Below are 26,269 nucleotides of genomic sequence, written 5' to 3' on the forward strand. Positions count from 1 at the left end.
ATTAAAATATTTATAATAGTGGTCTGTAATGAAAAAATTATATACTAAAGAGTTCTTATTATATTGATATATAGTTTATTTTATAGTAGACAGGCCAACATTACCGGTATTTTATATTATTAGTCGTTTTTTTGTTTTGCTATAGCTACGGGGGTGGAACTCACCCTTGGAACAAATCAATGGGCACTTCCGAACCCTCGACTGAAGACGGCCTAATAGAAGTTGTGGGATTGACCACGTATCAATTGGTATGATACATAGATTATATATTTTATATATTATCTATTTTTTGTAATTTGCTTAGTAATCCATATTATCAAAAATAGAATATACCTATGTATATTCAGAAGGAAAAAAAAAAAGCTCCTACCTAATTAATATTCAAGTATCGTTTATTATTAAATTACCATATTTGACGAAGCATTATTAAATATTGTACACGATAATACTTTCAGAGGCCCTCGTGGCACAAAGGTGTAAGTGTAACTCCGACGATTATGGGTTCGATCCCCATTCGAGGGAATGAATTATTATTTATTAATATTTTCATTTTTTCGCTCTGGCACCAAGGCAAAAATTCAGTTCAAAAAATTCGACGGAAAGTCTCAATACTAGGTTCCCTTTGCTCACTATGCTTTATGCTGGATACAGCATGAAGCAGATTTAATTTTGTTATCTCTTTCAGCCTTTGCTCCAAGCGGGCGGCCACGGCACTTGTATCACGCAGTGTAAAACGGCCAAGATAGTAACTACTAAAGTGATCCCCATGCAAGTGGACGGGGAGGCGTGCAGACTGGCGCCGTCCGTCATCACGCTGTGCAGGCTCAACCAGGCCATTATGCTGGCTAAGAAGAAACCCGGCAGAGTCCTTGTGCCGTAAGTACTGGAGAAATTATATAAGAATATATATTGTCTTCACACTAGGCTCTCTCTGTCTATGTATACAGCGTAAAGCTGAAGAAAAATCTGAGAGAAGCATGAAGTGAACAAAATAGTTGTAGATTCGATCTTTGTCAAACAATTTTATTCATAAAATAATATCCTTGGTTACTTTGCCAAATAAGGAATATACTAGAAAATATTTAGAAACTAAATATATAGTAGGTATACTTATCTACTATAAGAAAAAAAATAATTTATTAAACTTATTATTATCTAACTAATAACAATAACAAAAACAAAAACATTTTTCACATTTGTTAGCGAAAATACGAACGATTTATTTTGTTAGATAAAAAAGAAAAGATATATTTTTAGACAAACAACGCTGGACAAACTCGCCCTCACCGTGAACCTCATAACAATGGTGGACTACGAGCGCCATCATTACGACAAAGATTTGTTGGCTAAAACAGGTAAAATACACAATTTATATTTGGGTTACTGAAATTTCTTTCAATTGTTTGTTTTTATTTTCTTGTATACCTAATATTAGGCCGTCGTCGCGATGGGCTAGCGTCTGGCTGTGAACACGTTGGTTGTGGGTTCGATCGCTTCTTAGGTGGATAAAATATTTTCATTTCCCATCTCTAGTAGACAAAACGCGGCCTTAAATTGCACCACTGAATATATTGGACGGAAAGACAATGAATTGTCTGGGTACTCTAGGTTTCCTCTGCTGCCTGCTGCATGCGAAAAAAAGAACAAAACCGAAAAAAAACATATATTATTAATGATTTACATATGCATGAGTGTGACATTTTTCCTAAAAAGGATTTTTAAATGATTTTAAATTATAATTATTATTTAAGTTGGTATAAAAATACATAAATTTTTATTACCATAACTGAAATTGCTACAAAATATTCATTGACATCAAAGTTAATGAGATAATGTCGATAAACCAGTAAAAATATTGGATAAACAAACATAGACTTAATCTACGTAATTGTAAACTTCCACAATCAGAAATTCGTAATCAATTTAGCTGATTGAGCGCTATCGGGCAATCTATGATAGTAATATGCTCCAATAATACCCACAGATTTTTTTTATTTACCTTTATAGATTGTATGGGTCGTGGCACAGGGGCCCAAGTGTGTGACTATAAATGTGACAGGTTGTGGATTCGATTCTCATTTAACGAATATAATATTTAATATTTTGTATTTCTCCGCTCTGGTGTCGAGATGATTCCAGAATTCGGCAGAAAGTGGGAAATGAAGTGTCTCAACATTAGGTTACCCAGCTACATGGGAGATACAGCGATAAGCTAAAAAAAATATTTAAGGTTATATTACATTAAATAAATTTAGGTTTTAAGTACTAAATTTCTTTCTTTACGCATATATAAGACTAGCGCACGCGCGCAGCTTCGCCTGCTTATTTGTACCCTTAGTGGTGAATTATAATAAACTATAAAACACATGTTCAATGAAATATTTTTAAGTCTAAATTTCAAATTTGGTGGCGGTGGCGATATAAAGATTTTTCCATACAAACTTTCAAACCTTTATTTGCACCCTTAGGGGGTGAATTCTAGGAAACCATGAAATACATGTTCAATTAAATATTTTTAAGAGTCTAAATTTCAAATTTTATAAAAATCGATGGCGATTTAAAGATTTTTCCATACAAACTTTCAACCCCTTATTTGCACCCTTAGGGGAATAATTCTAGAAAACCATAAAACATGTGTTCAATTAAATACTTTTAAGAGTCTGATTTCCAAATTTTATAAAAATAGGTGCCGATTTAATTTTTTTTTCATACAAACTTTGAACCCCTATTTCACCCCTTTAGGGTAAACATTTTTCAAAATCCCTTCTTAGTGGATGTCCAGATTACGAAAGTAAACATCTGCCCAAATTTCACGTGTCTACCATCAACGGTTACGGCTGTGCGTGCGTCTTACCTCAGTCAGTGAGGACAAGTCCTTTTATATATATAGAAGATAGTAGTATGCAAATGAATTTATACAATTGAAATATAATACTGTTTATTAGATATAAGCATTGCTTTTGTACTTTCAAAATAATATTTTTATATATTTAATAGCATTTTCGCCTTTTTGTACTTGAATAGCACTTAAAATGTGTTCCACCTCCTGTTTTTTCTCACCTGAGATACTGTAAAGGATTTTTGTGAATAAAGTATGTATCTAATGTTATTATCTTTACAAAGGAAGGTAAAATCTATTACTTGAAAATATTCTTACTAAAAACAACCTTTTATCTTTTATTTATTGTAAGACTATTACCGTTTAGTCATGTTTCACATGAGGATGTACTAAAATTTTCTATTATACTATGTAACAACAAATCTTAACTTAAATTTGCATTTATTCTTTATAGAATTGATAAGACAATTAACCTATTTAAAATAAGTAGGTACAATCTCAATTTTAAATGCCATTTACGTGATAGGTACTTAATATGTTTCTTAATATACAGATTTTAATTTAATTTTCTAAAGCTAATCACAAAGCACTTTTCTAAAAATGAATATCCCTGAAATAAATCATCTGTGGAATATAAACGAAAGCAAAATTGAGAAATTATTTTCGTATTTCGTGTGTTGTAGCGGAACGGATTGGCACTTTGGAAGTGAATCCGGCGGCCGACTTGGAACAAATGCGAACTCTCATTCAAAACATGATCAAAGAATCTCAAACATACTCCAACCTCGTTGACTGGTGGTTCGTCGATTGTGAGTACCAGCTCTTATTATATTCTTTGTTACCTTCGGAGTCTCGTATTTGAGAAAAAGATATTTTAGCGCAAGTTTTAAAGGCGTCGATTTTGAGTTGTCAGTTGAAAATATATTTGTAAATATAATTTATTGTAGATACATATAAAGTTTTTTTTCTATATGTAAAATAGTTTAGTATTGAACTTACATTTAATAATAAGAATATATAACATATTAAAAAAAACACCATTTTTAGCGGTGACAGCAGAGCGCTTCTTTCGAATCGACAAAGCACAGGAAAATCTGCATTATCCGATTGATATAGCACATGAGAATATCTATATCCTGGATGCGGCGCCCCTCACCCCCGACACGGAGTCCACGGCCCACCCCGAGACGACGGCGACGGCGTCCCTCGACCGCACCGGACCATCGGTATCCTTAGATACGACCACTGGTCTATCCGTATCCTTAGATATATCTCAGAGTGTCGATACACCCAGTGCTGGCGTTTCTTTGGATGTGCCAGAATCACATGCAAGGTAAGAATAAAGAACTTAAAAGTTTAGTATGAAATTATAGATACAAATAATAAGTCATCTATTTATTATTTTTAGCACACAATCATTAATTCGTTACAATATATTATATTATTTTAAAAAAATTTATCTGTTTAAACATACATATTACATAGCTAAACCATTATAATACAACGGTACAACTTGTGAATGTAAACGCGACTGTTATGGGTTCGATTCTCACTTGGGGGAATGAATTATTTCATATTCTATGTCCTCGTTCTGTTAAAGCGTAGCGTTGAGTTCCGCCACTACGGCGCGGAGATTGCGGAACGAAGTGTTATATCACCTTTCTACTTCTGCTGTGTACGGGATATAGCGTGAAGCGAAAAAAACTGTATAAACACGTGCACCTTATTATATCATTTACGTAGAAAGTAATTATGTTTATCCTGTTACGTTTATCGGCATATCTCGAATATACAATTAACTAGAGATTAGATCACCGCAATGATGCGATCACGGGTACGTCAAGTCAATTTGGCTTCGCTTCCTTGTTTTGTTTAAAAATGTTGAAATTAGGTAGCTTCCTGTTCTTTGATCATAATTTTTCTTACATCTATATTTTATAAAAGGTATTTCTGTTTCTATGTTAGGATAGATGTGATTCCTTTCCATTTTTATATTATGTGAACTTCAAAGGACACGTAATACATTATTTTCATATATATATATATACCCAAATATTCTACACGTGTTACGAGAGAATGATGAATTCTCAAGTGAAAACTATTCACAAATTATTTTGTTTAACAGTGAATCCGGGTTCGGCAGTCCCGCGCGTACATCAGAGGAATTACTCACACCTCAAACGCCACCTTCGGGGATGCCTCCCTCCGCCTCTAAAATGTCCCTCCTGCCCTCCAAAACATCCCCTCAACCATCAAAAATTCCATCCATTCAAGATAGTAATTCCCCACCACTTTGTACCAGTCCACCCGTGTCTAAAGACCATCCACCCAATCGGGATTCCATTGCAAGATTCAAAACGTAAGTATTAGCTGACACTATAACCTTAATAATTTACAAACACACAATGAACTTACTATATCTTTCCTATCTTCTAGGCTCGAACGCAAAACGAGGACTGTATATTACATAAATTTATGAATAGATAGCTAACATAAAGATTTGCTCCGTAGTTTTGAATCACATATATATTTACATACATATATATTTTGAATCACATATAGGCTACATATATAATTTATGATTTGAATCGTGAAGCGTGAACTCACTTAGACACGACGCTTATGTTCTGGCGCCATTTTCCATCAAATTGTAACGTCCTGGCATGATTTTTTTTTAGATTTAATAATAATAAATCTGTATACTTTTATTTTTCTGTAGTCTTCAAAATAATAGTCTTTTTTTTTTGAGAGTGCTATCACTGCTACCAACAAATGTTAGGCACTACTTAAATATTAAATAGAAAATGTAATGACTATTAATTTTAAACGAGTAGATACGGTTTGGTATAGCGCACTCGTAATGAAGCTCAAAGCACTCTTGTCCAGATCTTTAATCTGCACTCTATGTCTTCTTTCTTCTATTGCATGCAGCGTTCATGAAAAACTATTTGGATTTGATCAAGAAGTGTTTGGCTGTAGGTGAGATGTATTTCTGTAGTAATATTGTAGTCTTTAAGTTCTTTTTTTAAGTACACGTTAGAGTAATATTTAGTTTTAAATATAACCACGTTATTTATTATATGCGCAATATACAATAGAAGGATATTTAAACGTTGGTATTGTTTCAGAAAATTACTGGAGAAAACGACCGACGCGCTTCTCAAAGCGGCTAAAATCGGTGACTTGAAAATGGTACGCGTAAACAATAACCTTTTCTTCTTCGAATCCTTTATAATTCGATTAGAAACTCACTAAGGCCGTGTTTACCTATTCTATTATTTTAATGTAATTTTCCTGACGTCTAATAAATTAATGATTTGACAATAGAAGCAAGCTTCTAAAGATTATTCATTTAATTTACACTTGAAAATTATTATTACGAAACATTTTAATTAAACTTTAAATTTTAATTATATAAATTTCAATTTAAATTTATTAATAGAGTGTATTGCAGATGAAAGATTTACACACGGCCGGATACTCTCTGCTGTCCATCGACGCGACAGGTCAGACGGCGCTGCACATCGCAGCCAGATACGGCAACAAAGAGATTATCAAATATCTCATAGCGAGTGCTCCGAGTGCGATTTTAAATATGCGGGACAACGAAAGGGGGCAGACTGCTTTACATAAAGCTGCCGCCCACAAGCGCAGGGCGATATGCTGCATGCTGGTCGCTGGGGGCGCTTCGCTAACCAAGCAGGATCAAAATGGACTCACTCCTCGACATCTGGCCCTCAGGGCGGATGATCACGATCTGGCTGCGTACTTGGAAAGTAAATATCAGTTTTTTTGTTATCTTTCTATTCTATGACACATATTGACGAATGAATCCAAACCGTGTTTTTTAGAAAACACGTGTTAAGTAGCGAAACTCATCGCTGCACTCTGTCTCGTTAAGCAGGAATCGAACCCATAACCGTCGCGATTACTTGATTTTATTTCAATGTAAAAAATATGTAATGAATTAGGTAGATTAGATAATAATAATTCGACATGAAATCCATATAGTGATTTATTAAACAAATTGTAATAATCTCATGAAGTATAATCGTATGTCCGATATACTATCTGAAATTGTTACAATTTTTTTTTTATCTTTAATCATTAATATTTTGGTTTGCTAAATCTTTGTTTTATTGTATAATTAAAATTATTAAGATACTTTTTCATGAAGAAAATTCTCGGGAAAGCATCTTTGGTTAATTATATTTATTTCTTTGAATCCTTAAGTCTTAAAAGATATAATAGACAACCAAAGGGAAAGAACTCTCTCGGTAATCAATAGATTTCTTTACAAAATCATTTTATATTTGCATTTATTTTTTAAAACTAAAAATATATAAGAATCCCAAAATAACTTATGCAGAAAAACTTTTTGAGATATTTTTCACATACAAAAGAACCTCTATACCGTACTACAATTTAGATATACACAATATAGTCTTTTTTCTTTCAGGTCAAGAGCACTTTCAGATAGTATCAGAAGATCTAGAAACAGCCGTATGAACCAAAATTATAGACAAATTATAAAAGTCTAAACTATTGTTTAATATTTATCAATTATGTAATTAAATACGAAATATTATAAATTATATAAAATAATCAACGCTAACTTTGAATATTAAGGCGTCAGTTTTTGTCGTATTTTAGTCAAACTACTCGAACACCAAAATGATAATTAAATTTACGTCATTTATATCATACAATTTAGAATATTCACAATTTAAATTTATAAAAAGTTATTGAAACTCATTAGAATTAGTATTTTATTCACATAAAATTTATAATTGAATAATTTTCAATAAGGCCAAGTACGATTATGGTTCGTATCTATTCTTCTATAGATGATATTTTTTTAAATGGCAACAAATCAACTAATATTATTTTTATAGACAATTTATAATTTCGTTTTCAAATATTTTAAAACACTAAAATCTGTGTTATACTCGTACCTATGTTTTTTTTTTGCATTTTGTTAGTATGAAATTTATATCAGCTATAATCTCAATTAATAGCTAAATTCACTAACTAAAATAAATTTTCATCTTATACAATTGTTTTAATTGCAATAAATAAATTGAACAATTGATAATTTGAGTATACTTAACATTATATCTATTTAGGAGCGGACGGATGTTTGTTAGAGAATTGTAATGCTTAATTTGAAATTCGTAGGCAGCTTTCGAAAAGTTTTTGAATAATAAATTACTGCGTGGGGTTGTGTATATTGTGTGTAAATAATTAAAATTAACTTAAGGGACTCGACGAATATTTATCAAATAATATGTCTTTATTATTAGTAGGTTATTGTAATTTTAACAGGCCTTACTACTTAATTATTTACTGTTGTATAATAGTTTCGATACTATTGGCAATAATAATGCCTATTAAAACGTCGTCAGTTCATATCGACATGCTTATCAGTGTTATGATCTCAAGCTTCGTATTTTATACGTATGTGACGTATAAATAATTAGTGTTGCCTTATCTGATTATGTTTTTTTTTTGTTATAAAATTCACGGCTCATTAAAAAATATATGTAGACATTCACATATATATTTGAATAATAGCTGGGGTCCTCTAGTATTCATTTTATTAACTTATTTCTTATCTTCAATATAGATTCCTTGGTATATTTGATATAATATCAACGAAGTTGTAGCCCTAGCTATAACAATAATTGTATCATTTGCGTACTCCTCATAAAATATTTGTTTGGTCTATATCCTTCATGCCAAATCTACGAAGGGATTATGGTCATTCTCTCTCTCTCTCTCTCTCCAATAATTAAGAAACACGCAAACTAAAAAGCAAAAGTTTTGTTTCTATGTGAAAATTAATGAATCATAGTTACCTATTATAGCTCGGATTATTTTATACATAATTAAAAAATATATATTTATTTTTTTACGAATTTTAAATCTTTTGGCGTAGAAGTGGCGCCTTATAAATGTTACTCGGTTCCAACATAAAGCATTAAAAAATCTAAATAAAATATTAAAATTCGCGTCTTATCAATTACTTCATGTATAACCATAACCACTCAGTAGATTTGTGTACTTTTCTTTTAAATATTATTTTAGCATTTGTCGTCCCCGCGCGTTGTAGCGTTAGTACCATATTTATTTTTATGACTGTTGCAATTACCTCTACGTATGTACTAGAGTACCTAATAGTTTTAGTGTTTAACGAATTTACTCGTATTCGCTAGTAAGCGAACAATGAAAGACAAAGCTGTGAGAATTTTGATCTTAATGTAAAAAGTAAGTTCATTTTTATCGTAAGCGCGAGTGTACACCATAATACTGTCTATGTATACTTTATGTCGTTATTATATAGATATATTTCTCCCGTTTCTCTATTTTCCGTATGTTGTACAACATTTATCTAATAATAATTGCTTTATCGCAAATAATCGACACTCCACAAAGTAGAAAATAGATTTAACGATAAGATAACATTTAGTGCACCGTGTGGTTGACGTTTGGATTTCATATATATTTATCTTTTTCATTAGTTTAGAGTTTGTTAGAAAAAAAATTAAATTAAATTTTTAAATAATTTTTGAAGTAGGTGCAAATTTAACTAACATGGACGTATTAATTATAAAAAAGAAAATTTAAACTTTTCTTCGCTGCAATATATTTGCTTACCTACATTTATTTATTTATCTTACATTCTAATAAATATTTTACTGAGCTTTTAACGAAAAAAAGAATTGCCTAATTTTAGCTATTATAACGTAAATCAAATTTAATCTTATGAATTTTAGAAGTTTGTCGAGATAAATATATTTTCCTATTTCTACACCTCTTTACCTTACCATTTTTAGAAATATTTGAATACAATTATTAATTAAATAACTTTAATAGATAACTTTAATATATTATAATAATTTAATCGTAAACATACATTAATGATACTTTCCTACTAGATATTAGTAGTCTGTGTAAATATTGTATTGGAGGCCTTCATCGTGAATCAAGATTTAATATCTACTTTAACGTATATTAGATTATTAGTATACTTCTCGACCAAATTCTAACTTTTATGGACTTTAAGGAGAGTGAATATCACTAGATTATATGTAGAATTACTATCGAAATACATCATTTTTGTCATTTTTATGTTTGATATAACATTCATTCAGAAAAGTACAATGTGAACGACGAAAACGACGTTATATTTTAAACAATATGTCAGTAAATATTATTTAACACAATAAAATTGAAATCGAATAGAAACATTTTATTATCAATCTTCAAGTTATTTGTTTTTCTATATTGTTATGTAATAAAATAACTGGTGAGGTAGTTATTTATATTAATTCATTTGCTATGTACGTATATATTATTTTTCTTTGCATTCCATTATATCATTAAATGAACGTTTTGTATCGTGTTATTTATAAACAATTGAGAGTTTCTTATGTATTGCAATTCAAAACGACTCTGATTTTCAGTATGCTTAAAAATGAAGTACAAGTACCTAAATAATATTGCAAGTGAAAGTCAGGGGGCATATCTTGTTGAGCAAGGTGTGATTTGTTAAAATAATGAAAGAAAGTAGGTATGACTTACAGTGATTCAAGTTGTTTATTTATTGTTTAATTTATGATAGCAAAATGTTACATGTTGTTGTTATTCTATAGGTTTCCTTAGTACTCATTGGATTATGTAAGTTATAATCGAGTTTTTTAAAAGTTTTTTTTATATATCTTGCAGTACGGTCAACAATTCGCCCTGAAGTTGGATTTTCTGAGCTATTGCGCATTTCTTATGCAAATCCTAAAATCAAATCTGCGCAGCCGCCTACAGCTAACTTCAGGGCGGTCAACTTGTTAACCGTACTGTTCTTATATGAATTACTTGCATTAAAATTCACACGTGTTCAATAAGTATTTACGTCTTGTTTTTGTTATCCTCATAATATTTAAAAAATAAAATTAATATAACGTTTATAATATAACTTTTGTCTTTCGTCCTTTCTTAATTCATTCAAGGCGTGAATACTCAAGGAAGCAAACTATAATATAAAGATGTAATAAAATTTAACATTCATAGAATTTTGAGAGCACTAAGTTTCTCTATGACATACTTATTTTTGCACTCAATAAACACTATTTTAAATAAATCTATACGATGAAATACACTCCCAACAATAAATAAATCATAAAATAATATGTATTTTTATTTATTTTTTTGCTATAAACATAGAACCTTAAAAATCCCATCCACTTGCAAATAGCTAATCGTCTAGTACAACATTAAGTGCTATTTTATTTCTACTTAAGATACATCAGTGCTCCATTTTCTGCTGTATTGTGTTGAGTGGCAGATCTAAACGTCACGCTTCTCGTCTCGAAACCAGAGAGATGAAATGAAAATATAATGGAGAAAATGAAAAATGAGGTTTGAATCCACAACCTGTCGCATTTACTGTCATACTGCTCCTGCCCCACGACTGGCCTCAACATGAGCATTATAATGTTAATAATTAATAATCAATAATATTATGTAAATAGTAAGATGAAAAGATATGTTATTAGTTTAGTCTGAATATATTACGTCAAATCTCTACAATAAGTAATTAATTAATGATATAAAGTGAAAATTAATAATTACCAACAGCTAACACAAGTCAACAGTAGTCAATACATTCAATAGGTTTCCTCTATAATTGGAGAATTCCTTTATATTATATGCTTTTTAAAAATTACCACAAACAAACTTTACACAGAAGGCTACGAGAGTTTAACTCGCATTTATATATTTTTTTGTTCATACGCCGAATGGTAATCGAACCCATAACTGCGCTACAATGACATCTTTTTGCTATATCTCAATAACATAATTAAGATATTGCCGCTGGTAGCCCCTTTTTCATCTACGAGTAGGATTTCCAAAATCATGACATAAACATAATTTTATTCTCCTCAAATTTTTTCCTATTTTTATAATATAATTAAATCATTTACAATCGCTACATAAATTTTAAATCATTTTTTTCTATAGATTTCATTTAAAAAACTTTATTTTCTTAAGTTTTCGTCTATACTTTTGTAATAAGAAGAAGAAAGAAAGAAAAGAAAGAAATATATTTAAATGCAACGATGGCAATAAAGCATATCTTTTAATAATATACTTATAGGTACGTTATACAATCACTTTACACGTCAACCGATAATTAATTAATTAATTATTAGTATGAAAAAGACGTGCAGTGCTTATGGCCCATTCGTGGTGGGTATTATTAAAGATATATAATTGAATTCATTTTTAATCTAAATTAGATAAGATTAAATTATCCATATGTTATTATATTATAAATGCTAATTAATAACAAAAATGAAGGTATGGCTGTATGGTATTCCACATAAGTTTTATATGAAAGTTCGACAAATAAAATAAGAATAAATACACAATTGAAACGATTGTGTAGGTATTACAAATATATGTCCATTCATTGTTATACAAATAATAACATACCTATGATATTACTGCAACGTTGTTTGCTTCCTCACTATTCTGTATTTTTTAATAATACAATCTATCTAGTTTAGCTGAAAGAGACATTAAATTCAAATACTTATTTTTTTATTCATTTCTGTATTGAATCAAATCGAAAATTCTACGGTTTTTGTAGACGACAAGTGAGGGGCACGTGCATAACTTAAATTTAATATAGATCAATCTATTTGCTCTTGAACATTCCCTCATGTAGACGGTTAAGTTTCCCAGTATTTTATAATTGTGCTATTTCAACAGCACAGAAAACTGTTTTTCTTTATATTTACAGTCCCTGTATTTTTGATTTTAATTATAACATTTAGTTGACAACTTCTTTTTACCTAAAAAATATTATTTTTATTTAGGCGTATATTAAATAAAAAAGTAACATTGGATATAGGCAATATGCCTAATACAATTACATCAGGTCTATTTCTATACTCTATATTTACGTCTATAGACGGATAGACAGTGATCGAATCCTGCCGTATAAATATTTAAGTATGTAGTGTTATTAAATTTTAAGAAATATTATTACCAAAGATATCAATTTCAATCATAAATTGTTTCAATCAAACATACAAACTAATTTCTCAACGTGTCAGGTAAATCCTGACGGAGGTAGAATACAATAATTTATTCAGTGAACCTTTATCCGTATTTCGTTAGAAGAGCTAATACGCGAGAAGACGGCTTGTTAAGCTAATGGAATCTGACCTTCGCCGCAAAGTATTTCTGATTATCCGATCTCTGATATTCATACAATTTTCTGATAAAGTTTCTTTCTACCCGCATTCAAGAACTTTTTGACACAATGATGTCGGCGGTACAATAAGGGATGACATTGCAAAATATCACAATGCCGAATTTTAGATTCCGATGAAAGTATTTTAATTATTTCGTAGTTTAATATTTAAGTTTACAAAATTTATGCGATATAAAATAAATAAATATAAGTATAAGGTTCTCGTCCTAAAAATTTCGGCGCCCTCATTTTGAATAAATGAATAATTAAGGCCAAACAGTCGGTCGTACAGCTGTACGGTTGTAATATAATACATTTCGTAATTTTAAAAATCCTCGCTACGCAATTTTAATTATTAATTAAAAATGATTTGGTAACGAAAATCCTTTTTTTGAAAACATTATTTTCTAATATTCTCTCTCAGAGTTCTAAGAGTTTGAAACATACCTAGTAGGTATTCATTTTATGTTTAAAAAAAAACAAAATACAAGCATCTACTTGTATTTATAATGTTTTTTTTACTTTAAACGTAATCTCGCAGTATAAATTATATAGTTTATATCTAACATATGTAACATATAAACTATATAATTTATGAGTATGAAATACAAAAATAAGTAAAATATCTAAATATGATGCCCACAAGTGGTATATGGTAGTATATCAGATTTCGGCGTGGCGTTTGGCACAACTCGGAATGTCTCAAAATTGGGAGCGGATAGCGAAATGTCTTACATCTGCTAAAGCAGGGTAGATAAAGATAATATAATAGTACAATATATCCATGGATTTAATTCACGCAACTTAAAATAAATTATATATACGTGGTCAAATTATACTGACACCTATCTAATCGTAGAAAGCTATTAACGAGGCCCATCTAGTCCACGTGTTAATAAAGACGGGCTGATTATGATAAAGGTGAGAAATGGACCTAAAAAATATAAAAAAGTATTATTATATTCAATATATCTGAAAATAAAAACTTAAAATATATGTCTAGATAGATTAGACCTATTACATTATACTTTATCATGTACCGGGGGCGTGTTTGTCTTTCACAAGCAACTTATCTAAATTGATGGGTGCGCATATGACGTAACTAATTGAAAATAATTTATATTGCTTACTGATTTTAATGATTATGAAATAACAATAAATCTATCAAACATATATACAATATCTATAACAGTGCTCAATAGATAAAACTGATTTTTACAATATTATATATACCTACCTACATATAAATAACAATACTAATTAAAAGAAAACTTGGTAATTTGGGTCCATGATAACCCAATAATAATCAATGTGAAAAGCTTAAAATCAATATTTACTTTAAAACTTTTCTCAAAGAACAATCCGTACTCAAACTTCCGTCCATTGTAGAGTCAATGCATGTTGGTAGAGCCCAACCCCAGACTGAAGATTAAGAAGTAAATACACCTATCCCTCGATTTACACGGTAGATATGTTCCTGAGAAAAACGTGTAAATCGAAAATTAAAAATTTTCAAGTCAAAATCGTGTAAATCGAGAAGCTTGCAGAAAATGCATAATTTTGCTATTTAACAGTTGTTTTTTCAATATTTTTAGGTGTACACCACCAACCAGTTGTTTTAATTCGCCATAACTAGACTGTTTAACAAAAGTTTAATAATTAATTTTTATTCAAATTAAAATGTTTTAATATTTTTATTTTAATTAAATCTATTTGGTAAACTGCCATCATTTATCTCCAAAATTTCCCGCATTTTCCCCTCTAAATTTTATTTTAATCACAGCCGTTAATTCATAATAATCTAAATTATGCACTCACTTGTAATTTGGAACGAATATGGAAAATTAAATCATTTAGTAGAGTGCGATAAAAACAAAAAAAAACTTATTTGGAAAACCGTGTAAAAGCGAAAACATGTAAAAAAGTACCGTGTAAATCGAGGGATAGGTGTATACTCAAAAAATCAGATACTACTGCAATAACATCTCAATACTTTAAAATTGCGTTACGATGGTTCTTGATATTCATAAAAGACAACTAAATGAAACACTTTGTCCATCTGTCAAGGCGATATCTTTTAAAGATTGCGTGGATGTGAGAAGGAGCTTTAATAATAACTCCATGCAGTCTTAAATAATCTTCACTTCAAATAAAGGTAAAACGGCAATTTTTATATTTTAGTATTAAGAGGATAAGCGATAACATGAACATGAGATCAACATATCTAATGGTGAAGCCCACGAACTGTACCAGTTAACTACAGTTCCTTTAAAATTTTATTTTATTAATTTAATATGTTATTAATAAGCCAGTAAGTAAATAAATGTATCTATTAATTATTTATACAAATATAAAAAGAAGAATATATTTTTTTATATTTATAAATATCTGATTAGCACTATCGCTTTATCTTTGTTAATGAGGAAGATTTCTTTCAGTTCACGACAAATAGATAGTGGTAGTTAAAGATATAAAAATGATATTCACATAACTTTTCATCGACACTCTTCCACACAACTTAGCTTCAGGCCTTTGAATAAAAATGTTCCGTGTGATCTTATCGGTCATAGCGGCTACCTTAGCTGTCTCAGCTATCCCAGCTGGGTTACCAGATCCCGAAGATGTAGCCTTCTTATTTGGGGAAGAAGAATTTGAAGACTATTTAGACAAATGGCTTGCAGTGGAAGAAGGAAAATGGATTAATACAACATTATTAAATAACAGAGCAGCGCGAAGTGGTAATAGATTTTTAATGTAATTTTAAAAAATTAAGCAGATATATAATTTATTTATATTTTCAGTTAATTAAATAGCACGCTAAGTAATATTATTTTATGAGGTTGCTCCTTCCGAATTAACGGAGACCTTGGACAGCCTCAGCCTATTTACATCCACAGATCTCGCAACACTTACCTTCAACCAAACGGAAACAGTGGAACTATTCGGCTTAACGCCAATGAAGAAGTCATAATATCATGCCCGGGATCTAATCGGCAGATTCGGCATCCCAATATTGCTTCATCTGTTCAAACCGCTGTAAGTTTAGTTCAAGTTTTGGTTCAAAAGTTTCATAATATATAATTAAATTAAAAAATGTATTTTTTTATTAATTTTAATTTATTTTACATAGACCGCCCGATGTGTGAGCAATAATTTAGTGTCTGGTTCCGGTTGGTTGAATGGAAACAGAGCTTTTGGACTGTTAACTTGTTCTGCCCATCCGGTTTATGAATCACAACAAACTAATGAAAGATGTTTTAACAACAATGTTGTTATTCGGTATGGTTTTCAAATATATAAATAGTTATAATACTATTATCTCAAAGTGCTATAATATTTATGTGTTTTTGTAGCCATGGATTTATTGTTAACAACGTCTTCCATCCCCTCTATTGGTCATGTTTCGATCGTAACCGAATGGAAGTATTGTATGTATGGTACAATCAAAATCCTACTAATGCCGTCCATCAAACAGGAGTTGACCGTCCCAGCTGGTTAGGTAAGAACAACCCCAACTTAAAGTAACAATCTTTATAATCTCTAAATATATTTTTTATGTAATTACTTCGTCTATAAGTTCAATGACAAGATAATATATTAATTAAATTGTTCAAATGTTTCTGTATTAAATAGTGTTTTGTAATGAACGATGATAACACAACAGTAAAGGAATTATTTTCCAAATTAATAATTTTTTATCTTCGTTAATCTACTTGTTTTTCACTCTGCAATAAACTATAGTAAATTATGCCTACAAAATAATACTTTTTCAGCGGGTGCCCATTTTCCGGGAGTGAATATAAATAACATTTACACTCAAAACAATCAAAGAAATGTCTTCTCTAGACTTTTGGGAAGCAATATGGTGGACAGATACCTAACTAACACTCAGTTCTTGGCTCGCGGTCACCTTGCCGCTAAGAGTGATTACATTTTTGCATCCGGACAACGCACCACATTCTTCTTTACAAATGCAGCCCCACAATGGCAACCTTTTAATGCTGGCAACTGGAACAATCTTGAACAAGTAAGTTTTAAATTAAAATCAGCTTCACGCTATATCCGGGTCACAGCAAGGTAGGCATAGTAAACCTAGTGTTGAGACACTCCGTTCTCCACTTTCCGTCGATATGAAAATAAAAATTTTAATAAATATTTCATTTACTCGAGCGGAGATGGAACACACAACCAATCGCCTTTACAGTCACTGGACTGACCTGGTTTTAAATTGATAAATTTTAAATTAATATCAATATGAATCATTAATTACCTCACAATCTTACAGAACCTTCGTAGGCGTATATCTGCAGCTGGGTACAACACGGTCATTTACACTGGCACCTTCGGAGTAACCCAGCTTCGTAACTCAGCGGGTCGATTTGTCGATATTTTCTTAGAAACTAACAACAGAGTTCCAGTACCGCTCTACTTCTATAAAGTAAGAAATAAGCTAAATTTTTTTCACAAAAAAATTACTAAATAATCCACATTATAATATCTGCTGAATAAAAACGAGTAATCGATAATGATAATGTATGTATATGTATCTATATTTTTACACACATTGTCATATTGTATGATTAGGAGATAGATAGACAAACTGACACATGCGATAGAAGTGGTCATGTTCAATTATTACACATTACTTTTACTTTAAATGGAAAATATCTTCTTCTCTCTTATCTCTCTCTATCTCTTCTATAATGAGTGTACATACAAAATAATGAAACGTAAAAATTTTTCAGGTCGTGTATGATGCATCTAGACGTAGAGGAACTGCGTTTATATCCATTAATAACCCCTATTACACGTTGGCGGAGGCCCGAGGACTACAGTTTTGCACCGACAGATGCCGTGACAATAGTGCTTTCAATTGGGTTGGATGGAAACCAGACCGCATTGACCTTGGCTATAGTTTCTGCTGCACTATCCCCAACTTTAGAAATCGTATTAATCATATTCCTAACTTCGATGTATCGAACGGACTTCTTTCTTAGGAACATTATTGATAATGAACAAAAATAAGACTGTGAAATTAAAATAATTGAACGTTAATCAATGTTTGTATTACTTTTTTAAATCCCGTACCAATATCAACATGTATCATCTATTATACATTAAAATGTTAAATTTATATTAAAATAAAAAAAAACTACGATGTTTTTGTGTGCAATAAATATATTGAAGCCAGTCTTGGCTTATGGGTACAAACGTGTAACTGTAAAGATGTAATATTTTCAAGAATTAAGAAGGGTTTTGGATTGCTTTAAATAAATTTATATATTTACACAATTTATTTACTATTAGAAAAACCTGTCTGTCTGTATTGAAAGGCATACTTTCAGTGAACTGACTGTAATTTGAAATATATATATTTTTAATTTTGGATAAGTAACACCGAGAACTTATTCAAGATCCTATTATTGGCCTGTAATTTTGTCATAGAATTTCACATTCCATTTTTCGCTGCTGCTGCAGCTCAGCGCATGAATACAGTTTTTCAAATGTGATCGGAAAAAAGTAGGTATACATGTTAGATAATAATTATTACTATATATATATCTGTCTATAAATGGAAACCCAATGGAGTTTAGAAAAACCAAGTACTGCTATAAAATAATCTTAAATTTAATTGATGTTATGATAAAGAAAATATTGAACACTATCTCGAACTTAATCTCTAAACAATTAGCTTACGAAATGCGTATACTTCCATGAAAGCACACGCTCTATACAGCTTTCAAATCTGCTTACATATGCCTACATAACGCAACATTAGGGTATTGTTTAGTGTCAATACTCTCTCTACCAAATTTACGAAACCCTTTTATGATATAAATATGGTATTTGCAATAAATTAATTAGTTACTCGGTTACAATTTATGAGAATGGGCATCTCATGGGTTACACAAGCATAAATAAGTTACCTAGGTCCTTTATCCCTCGAAAGTATAGGAATCCCCAAGGGATGTCAAATGGAAGAAATTTACGAAATTTCTTAAGACTTGAAAAAGAAATAAACTGTCGATATTTATAGACATTTTGGGCTAGTCTATAAATAGAATTTAACATATACCTAATTAATAATCGATCTCATCATGACACATATGTAAATATCTCATTTGGTTTTTTCACGTAAAATTTGTATAGATACTCTTATCTATCTAATCAAAGATTATTCGCGGAGTTACCTTAAAAGATACGCATTTTATATAAATATGAAATCAAACATTACTGAACTGACTGCTTCACCTAATTTGTGGTATTGTGGTAGGAAACGTAAAATTGTACCACAATGCTGCGTTTAGTTTTGGCGATTACTGCGGTGTCGCTCGCTTTGTCAGCGGTGCCACCTCGGATGCCCAGTCCAGACAAATTAGCCTTGGAGCTGGGTGAAGAGGAATTCGAGGATTATTTAGATGAATGGCTTGCAATTGAAGAACGCCATTGGGTTAATGCTACAGTTGCATCGCGAACATCTAGAAGCGGTATATATAATATTCTTTATTGCACAAAAAAGCGGTAATGTTGTTATAAATCATAATAAACAAACCTCAATGATAATATAATATTATTGAGTTAAAAGTATTGTGTGAATCAATTTTCTGTCAAATTTATTTATTAATTGTTATATTTTTCATCTATTTTCTTTGTTTTTAGCTTGTTCCATTCGTGTCAATGGAGATCTTGGACTACCTCAGCCAGTGTACATTCGCAGGTCGATTAATAACTATCTTGAAGCAAATGGAAATACGGGCATCATTAATCTTAATTCAAATGAAGAGGTCGTAATTTCTTGTCCTGGAACAAATCGATTAATACAGCATCCCAACATCGCCACAAATGTCCAAACCGCTGTAAGATATATTAATTTTACCTATATTAAAAATATTTACTTATGTTAATTTAAATACACTCCTTTCTTTTATATTTACCGAAAGAGATGATCCCAAATAAAATGTTAATCTTAGACAGCTAGGTGTGTCGGCAATGCACTGGTATCGGGATCCGGATGGCTGAACGGAAACGGTGCTTTTGGACAGTTGACCTGCTCCGCCAACTCTTTTTATGAATCACAACAAACAAATGAGAGATGCTTTAATAACAACATCGTTATTCGGTAATTATTCTGAATATTTTTTTATGATATAAATTCAACCTTAGCTAACATTATTTTTTTTAATACAAAACATGGCATATATACGTATGTAGATACAAGCGCCTCACTCTCTATTGAAATATTTTCAAAGATCATTCCAGATCTACAGCTATTTTAGTCCATAAGAATAAAATAATAATAAACCTATTTACATACATTGTCTATACAAAGATCTAATAGGCGTCTCCAGAAGGCAAAACAATAATATTTTTTATTAAAAAAAACCAATTTCAGACACGGCTTTACTGTCAACAATATATTTTACCCTTTGTACTGGTCCTGTTTCGACTCTACCCGATTGGAAGTACTATATGTGTGGTACGTGCAAAATCCTGCTAACACCGTTCATCAAACAGGAGTTGACCGTCCAAGCTGGTTAGGTAAAAACTAAATCTAAAATATAATCTTTTAATGTAATAACTAAGCTAATAAGAATATTTTTTAAAATTTTATAACACTTTTCAGCTGGTGCTTTCTTCCCGGGTGTAGCCGTCAATACCGCTTACACTCAAGCTAATCAAAGAGTCGTGATTGGTCAGCTCTTAGGTAGCAGTATGGTGGACACCTATGTCACTAATACTCAATTTCTGGCTCGTGGTCATCTTGCTGCTAAAAGTGACTTTGTTTTCGCAACTGGACAGCGCGCTACATTCTTCTTCACAAATGCAGCTCCGCAGTGGCAGCCTTTTAATGCTGGCAACTGGAACAGTCTAGAACAAGTATGGCTATATCATTTATATCTAATTATAAGTCTAAATTACACTCTCGAATCTAAAACGAATCTTTTAAAATTTAATTTTGATAAATAAATATTTAAAACAGGTTGATTAGAAAATATTTTGTTTTTTTCAGAATACGCGTAAGCGTATTGGTGTAGCTGGATACAATACAGTCATTTACACTGGCACATTTGGCGTCACTCAACTCCGTGATTCATCTGGTCGTTTTGTAGATATCTATCTAGAATCAAACAACCGATTACCTGTACCACTGTACTTCTACAAGGTAATTGTAATAACACTTTTGAATTACAGTCGACAATTAATATTTTCCCACAATTATTTTATTAATATACAATAAAAATAAATATACAATAATATACAATATTCTTTATATTGTCAATTGTTTATAAAAACAATATAAAATTTATTTACCCTATATTTTGAAACTGATTTTACATTTTTAACCGCGAATCTGATGATATTCACGAAAAAATTATAAATATTATAAAATATCGTACAATTTTTAAATACTATTCTTTAAAAATATATTTTTTTAATATATTTATAGGTCGTATACGATGCATCTAGACGTCAGGGAACAGCCTTCATTTCAATAAACAACCCTTACTACACGCTAGCGGAGGCGCGAGGACTTCAATTCTGTACAGACAGATGTCGTAACAATGCCAACTTCGATTGGATCGGCTGGCAACCTGACCGGGTTGATATTGGATACAGTTTTTGCTGCACAGTTGCAGATTTCAGAAGCCGAATTACACACCTTCCTGACCTTGATGTTTCAAACGGACTTCTATTTTAAGTGATCTTTTTTATTATATTTTAATTAAAACATATTTATAGGCACATTGCCTTTTAATTCATATTTTATTTTAAAATATATTCAAGATAAACAAATACTAATCGTAATAAAGGAATTCCCAAATAAAGATATGGTGATAAGATCTATTTTAGTGGAACCATTGCTATTATCTAAAGATAATTTACTATGAAATTTTATTAAAATAAAAACAAAAGAAGAGAGTAACAAAATTAAAAAAGAATTTGTTATAATTTAGATATATCAAATACACCTATCCCCCGATATACACGGTAGATACGTTCCTGAGAAAACCGTGTAAATCGAAAATTAAAAATTTTCAAGTCAAAACCGTGTAAATCGAAAAGCTTGCAGAAAATGCATAATTTTGCTATTTAACAGTTGTGATTTTTGTCAATATTTTTAGGTGTACACAGAAATAAAAATCACTCGAAGTTAATTGTGCCGATTCCATGTTTGAAGCAGAAATATTTACATTATGAGAGATGGTAATAAAATCGGTTATTAACAATAGCTTCGAATTTTTAATAAGTTCTTTGTAAACTTCTTCATATTGAGCCAAGCACCGATTTATGACACGATGTGTACACAGCGCACGTGTTCAATCACAGTAGCATTTAGTAGAGTGCGATAAAAACAAAAAAAAACTTATTTGGAAAACCGTGTAAAAGCGAAAACGTGTAAAAAAAAAGTACCGTGTAAATCGGGGGATAGGTGTATTATTATTAATGATATTGACAAGAACTAAATGACAATATAAGATTGTAGCGCTGTCTTTTCAGTGACATCTTTAGTAAATGATCTCATTTAAAACGCGCGGAGCGCGTAGCCAAGTTTTTTTACAAACAAAACTGGCGAGCAGCACCGTGTGTTATTTTACACGAACCATTTGAAGCCACTTTTTACCTATTCGTAACTCAAAAACTATTCCATCTAAAGCTGTCATATTTGGCTCAAATATTTAGACCCCCTACCTGTATACGTGCATTAAATTTCATAAACACAGCTCAAACAGTTATTTAGATAATGACGTCCAAAAATCGTAAATTTTTAGGGGGGTGACTGACCTATAGACCTTAATGTTAACCAAGTTCCAGATGACCTGGAATGGTGAAATTTAGCATCCGGTTAGGTAATTGGGTGTATGTAAAGGGAAAAATCCGAAACTAGTATTTTTTTAATATTTTCTTATAATTTTTCAATAAATAGATTCAATTAGGAACATTTACTTATAGCGCCTGTAATGAAAGCATAGCAATCAAAGTTCATGATAATTGATTTTTAGGCTTAGCGCCTGCCAACAAAATAAGAGCAATGCATTATTTATATATGTTGCTTTAATTTATGTCACGCGTTAGTAAATATTTTATTTGTTATGGAGACTAACTTCACTATTACTTACGTAAGCCATCTAAAACAACACGATGCTTTCAAGTATATTTTATAATATAAGATAAGATATGTCTCCATTTCTAGCTGAAAATGCCTCTAATTTATGTCCTGACAAAGCCTGCCATCATGTGGACTTCAAGGGCTTCACGTAAAAATATAAAAATATAATAAATGGATTAACATCCTTCATTATTATTTATTACTAGCGGACGCGCGCAGCTTCGCTTGCCTATTTAAGGGTGAATTCTAATAACCCATGAAACATGTGTTCAATGAAATATTTTTAAGTCTAAATTTCAAAAATCGGTGGCGATTTAAAGATTTTTCCATACAAACTTTCAACCCCTTATTTGCACCCTTAGGGAGAGAATTCTAGAAAACGATGAAACACGTATTCAAATAAATACTTTTAAAAATCTAAATTTCAAATTTTATAAAAATCGGTGCCGATTTATTTTTTTTTCCATACAAACTTTGAACCCCTATTTCACCCCTTTAGGGTTAAAATTTTTCAAAATCCCTTCTGAGTGGATGCCCAGATTACGAAAGTAAACTTTTGTTCAAATTTAACGTTTCTACCAACAGCAGTTACGGCTGTGCGTGCGTCTTACCTCAGTCAGTAAGGACAAGTCCTATTATATATATATAGATAATTTAGACATTTTGGTGCTTATTATACTAAGAGTATTTGCATAGTCTATTAACGTATTTGATATTAAATTATTATTACAATATTTAAGTACTAAGTCCTATATAAGATCCTATAAGGGTTCTGTTTTATTGCTTTCGAGGTACAGAATCCCAAAACAGAAAAAAAATACACCAAAAAAATAAATATTATATTGATAGAAATATATATAAAATTTAATAATAATATACTATCTGTAAGGTCAGTCGTGGCACAGGGGCACAAAGTGTGACTGTTATACCGACTGGTAGTGAGTTCGATTCCCACTCGAGGAAATGAAATATTTATTTAAACTTATATTACCATTTCTTCGCTCTGGTGTCGAGGCAAGGCGCGGCGGAGAGTTCCTCCACTCAACACGCAATGCCTTCAGAATTCGATGGAAAGTGGAGTTACTGAGTGTTTTAACACTAGGTTCTCTCTGTCTACTCTTCTGTGTGCGGGATACAGCGTGAAGCTGATTTGATTTTTATTTTGATATATTGTCAGCCTACCAGCTATCTTAACAGAAGTAATTATTAACAGTAAAAATTTAAGTAATTGTTAATAAAAAAATAAGAGAAAAAAAGAGAAAATTAAAAATTACTTAAACAAAATAATAAAAAATAAATAAATCCGCTTTACGGTGTATCCCACACATAGCGGGGTAGACAGAGGGAACCTAGTGTTAAGACACTCAGTAACTCCACTTTCCATCGAATTCTGGAGGCATTGCGTGTTGAGTTATTCCAAAAAAATAATAAAATAATAATAAATATATCAGATTTCTAAACGCAGCATACATTGATTACTTTCTAATCTGACAACTGTCATTTAATCAACAAAATAAAAACTATACTCGAGATTCATAGATAAATATAATCTATTTTCATATAGGTATAATTAAATATCGTGTTAAGAGTAATAAAACATAATATTATTGATATAAAAAAGTAAATACCTAATTATATTAGATATATTTTATTGTACGAAGGCGCTCATATTATAATGGTTTTTTTGGCCTGGGTTTCATGATTTTACTGGTTTTAGGAACACTTGTGGAAACGGCAGAGAACGAAGTCGACCTTGGGATCATATCAATTCAGATTGGTACGTCAGCACTTAATAAACTTATTGTTTATATTTTTTCCAAGACATGCTGAACAATGAGTCGTTCAATAGAATTGCTTGTGGTTGAAACAAGAACCTTACACCGAATTGTTCCAATGCCTCCCGATGGGAGCTGTCTCTTCCATGCTATTGCATATTCTTTGTTTGAGCGTATTGATATACAACAAACTAATAAATTGCGCGAGACTATAGTAGAGTACGTATGTCGTAACTGGAATGATTTAAGTATCTACACTAGCGCTCGAAACGGGAATCCTTACTCTTTTAAAGAAGACATGCTTTGCTTAACTACGTACGGAGCTACTTCCGAAATAAAGGCTGCAGTAGATTTCTACAATATTAAGATAGAAGTGTATTATCACAATGGTGTCCTACTTGGTTTATTCGGCGAAGAGAAATGTCCTATGAAGCGCTTACTCTAAACTATGTTTTAAAAAGAGCAACTATTGAGTTTCTTGCCGTAGTAGCTTCCTATAGGAAAAGTACTTGTATTGGCCAAATTGAATAAAAAATATTTAGATTTTGATTACATTATGAACCTTTCTACTTATGATTTCTGTACAAAAAGTAATGATATCCCGTTAAAAACATAAATGTAAAATGAAAGCCAAGTTCTGTAACAAAACGTATGCTTTCAGCGATAAAAGAAGTGAGATGTAAATGTATGCCAAGTTCAATGGTCAGTCCTGAAATTTATTTTAAACAATATAAAATATTTTATAACAACTGAAAATGCCCATTCTTCTTACAACTTGGAGACTTTATTTATGTGTAATATCTGACTTGGCTAGTTTTCATATGAATTTACAATAGAATCTGAATAGAATAGAATTTGAATACATTCATTAATATCGATGTAAATTAATTTGTTATTACATTCATAAATTACAATAGAATCTGAATAGAACAGAATTTGAATACATTCATTAATATCGATGTAAATTCTTACACCAATCTATTTAGCTATTTTATATGATTTCCAGAAATTGTGGTGCATCATAAGTCAAATTTAGTCTGCTATATGAATTTAGCTACATTTTTTTCATGAGCATTTGGCAAGCTTCGACAAGCGTGTAAACTAGACTTAATGTTATAATTTCAATACAATAAAATAATTATAAAAGTATTTTACTTCTAAATCGGAAATAAATTAACACATTGAAGTTAATATTATTTATATTACGGCAAGGAATATTCAAAATTATTTAATATTCTTCATTGCAAAATTCGAGCTAGCAATACTGATTACTTTTGACAGATAAA

General features: G+C 30.9%; 3 protein-coding genes across 11 annotated transcripts in view; all 3 read left to right on the forward strand.

Annotated features, from left to right (window-relative positions):
- rdgA (retinal degeneration A) overlaps positions 1–11,023 on the forward strand; it is a 111,506-nt gene extending 100,483 nt beyond the window's left edge. For 7 of the 9 annotated variants that reach the window (XM_085201037.1, XM_085201039.1, XM_085201038.1 and 4 more), the window contains 10 exons: positions 146–248; positions 686–876; positions 1,258–1,355; positions 3,523–3,648; positions 3,887–4,172; positions 4,965–5,198; positions 5,771–5,818; positions 5,968–6,031; positions 6,294–6,615; positions 7,299–11,023. In XM_085201037.1, coding sequence (XP_085057163.1) covers positions 146–248; positions 686–876; positions 1,258–1,355; positions 3,523–3,648; positions 3,887–4,172; positions 4,965–5,198; positions 5,771–5,818; positions 5,968–6,031; positions 6,294–6,615; positions 7,299–7,348 — 1,522 coding nt within the window. In that variant the 3' untranslated portion in view covers positions 7,349–11,023. Of the gene's footprint in view, positions 1–145; positions 249–685; positions 877–1,257; positions 1,356–3,522; positions 3,649–3,886; positions 4,173–4,964; positions 5,199–5,275; positions 5,364–5,395; positions 5,819–5,967; positions 6,032–6,293; positions 6,616–7,298 lie in introns of those variants that run through there. The other 2 variants (XM_085201035.1, XM_085201040.1) reach the window with 2 other exon arrangements.
- Positions 11,024–15,592: 4,569 nt separating this feature from the next.
- LOC146529962 (salivary endonuclease-like) lies at positions 15,593–18,138 on the forward strand. Its single transcript, XM_085200625.1, has 7 exons — positions 15,593–15,835; positions 15,937–16,133; positions 16,228–16,376; positions 16,451–16,596; positions 16,871–17,124; positions 17,383–17,535; positions 17,843–18,138. The coding sequence occupies exons 1-7, from the start codon at positions 15,640–15,642 to the stop codon at positions 18,092–18,094; spliced, it is 1,347 nt and encodes a 448-aa protein (XP_085056751.1). The 5' UTR covers positions 15,593–15,639; the 3' UTR covers positions 18,095–18,138.
- Positions 18,139–19,323: 1,185 nt separating this feature from the next.
- On the forward strand, positions 19,324–21,855 carry LOC146529963 (salivary endonuclease-like). The gene is made up of 7 exons (XM_085200626.1): positions 19,324–19,585; positions 19,758–19,954; positions 20,069–20,217; positions 20,491–20,636; positions 20,722–20,975; positions 21,109–21,261; positions 21,547–21,855. Exons 1-7 carry the CDS (start codon positions 19,393–19,395, stop codon positions 21,796–21,798), a joined length of 1,344 nt encoding a protein of 447 aa, XP_085056752.1. The 5' UTR covers positions 19,324–19,392; the 3' UTR covers positions 21,799–21,855.
- Positions 21,856–26,269: the final 4,414 nt, after the last annotated feature.

Source organism: Heliconius melpomene, chromosome 17 (genome assembly GCF_056956725.1).
Source record: "Heliconius melpomene rosina isolate 202511_hmr_F chromosome 17, ASM5695672v1, whole genome shotgun sequence".
Lineage (NCBI taxonomy): Eukaryota > Metazoa > Arthropoda > Insecta > Lepidoptera > Nymphalidae > Heliconius > Heliconius melpomene.

What these genes read in the sequence shown, in the direction of transcription:
- LOC146529962 (XM_085200625.1), top strand. Translation starts at nt 15,640, where the DNA reads ATGTTCCGTGTGATCTTATCGGTCATAGCGGCTACCTTAGCTGTCTCA. An exon ending in TAACAGAGCAGCGCGAAGTG is followed by an intron (nt 15,836 to 15,936) that starts GTAATAGATTTT and finishes TTATTTTATGAG; the next exon opens with GTTGCTCCTTCCGAATTAAC. An exon ending in CTTCATCTGTTCAAACCGCT is followed by an intron (nt 16,134 to 16,227) that starts GTAAGTTTAGTT and finishes TATTTTACATAG; the next exon opens with ACCGCCCGATGTGTGAGCAA.
- LOC146529963 (XM_085200626.1), top strand. Translation starts at nt 19,393, where the DNA reads ATGCTGCGTTTAGTTTTGGCGATTACTGCGGTGTCGCTCGCTTTGTCA. An exon ending in TGACCGTCCAAGCTGGTTAG is followed by an intron (nt 20,637 to 20,721) that starts GTAAAAACTAAA and finishes AACACTTTTCAG; the next exon opens with CTGGTGCTTTCTTCCCGGGT. An exon ending in TACCACTGTACTTCTACAAG is followed by an intron (nt 21,262 to 21,546) that starts GTAATTGTAATA and finishes ATATATTTATAG; the next exon opens with GTCGTATACGATGCATCTAG.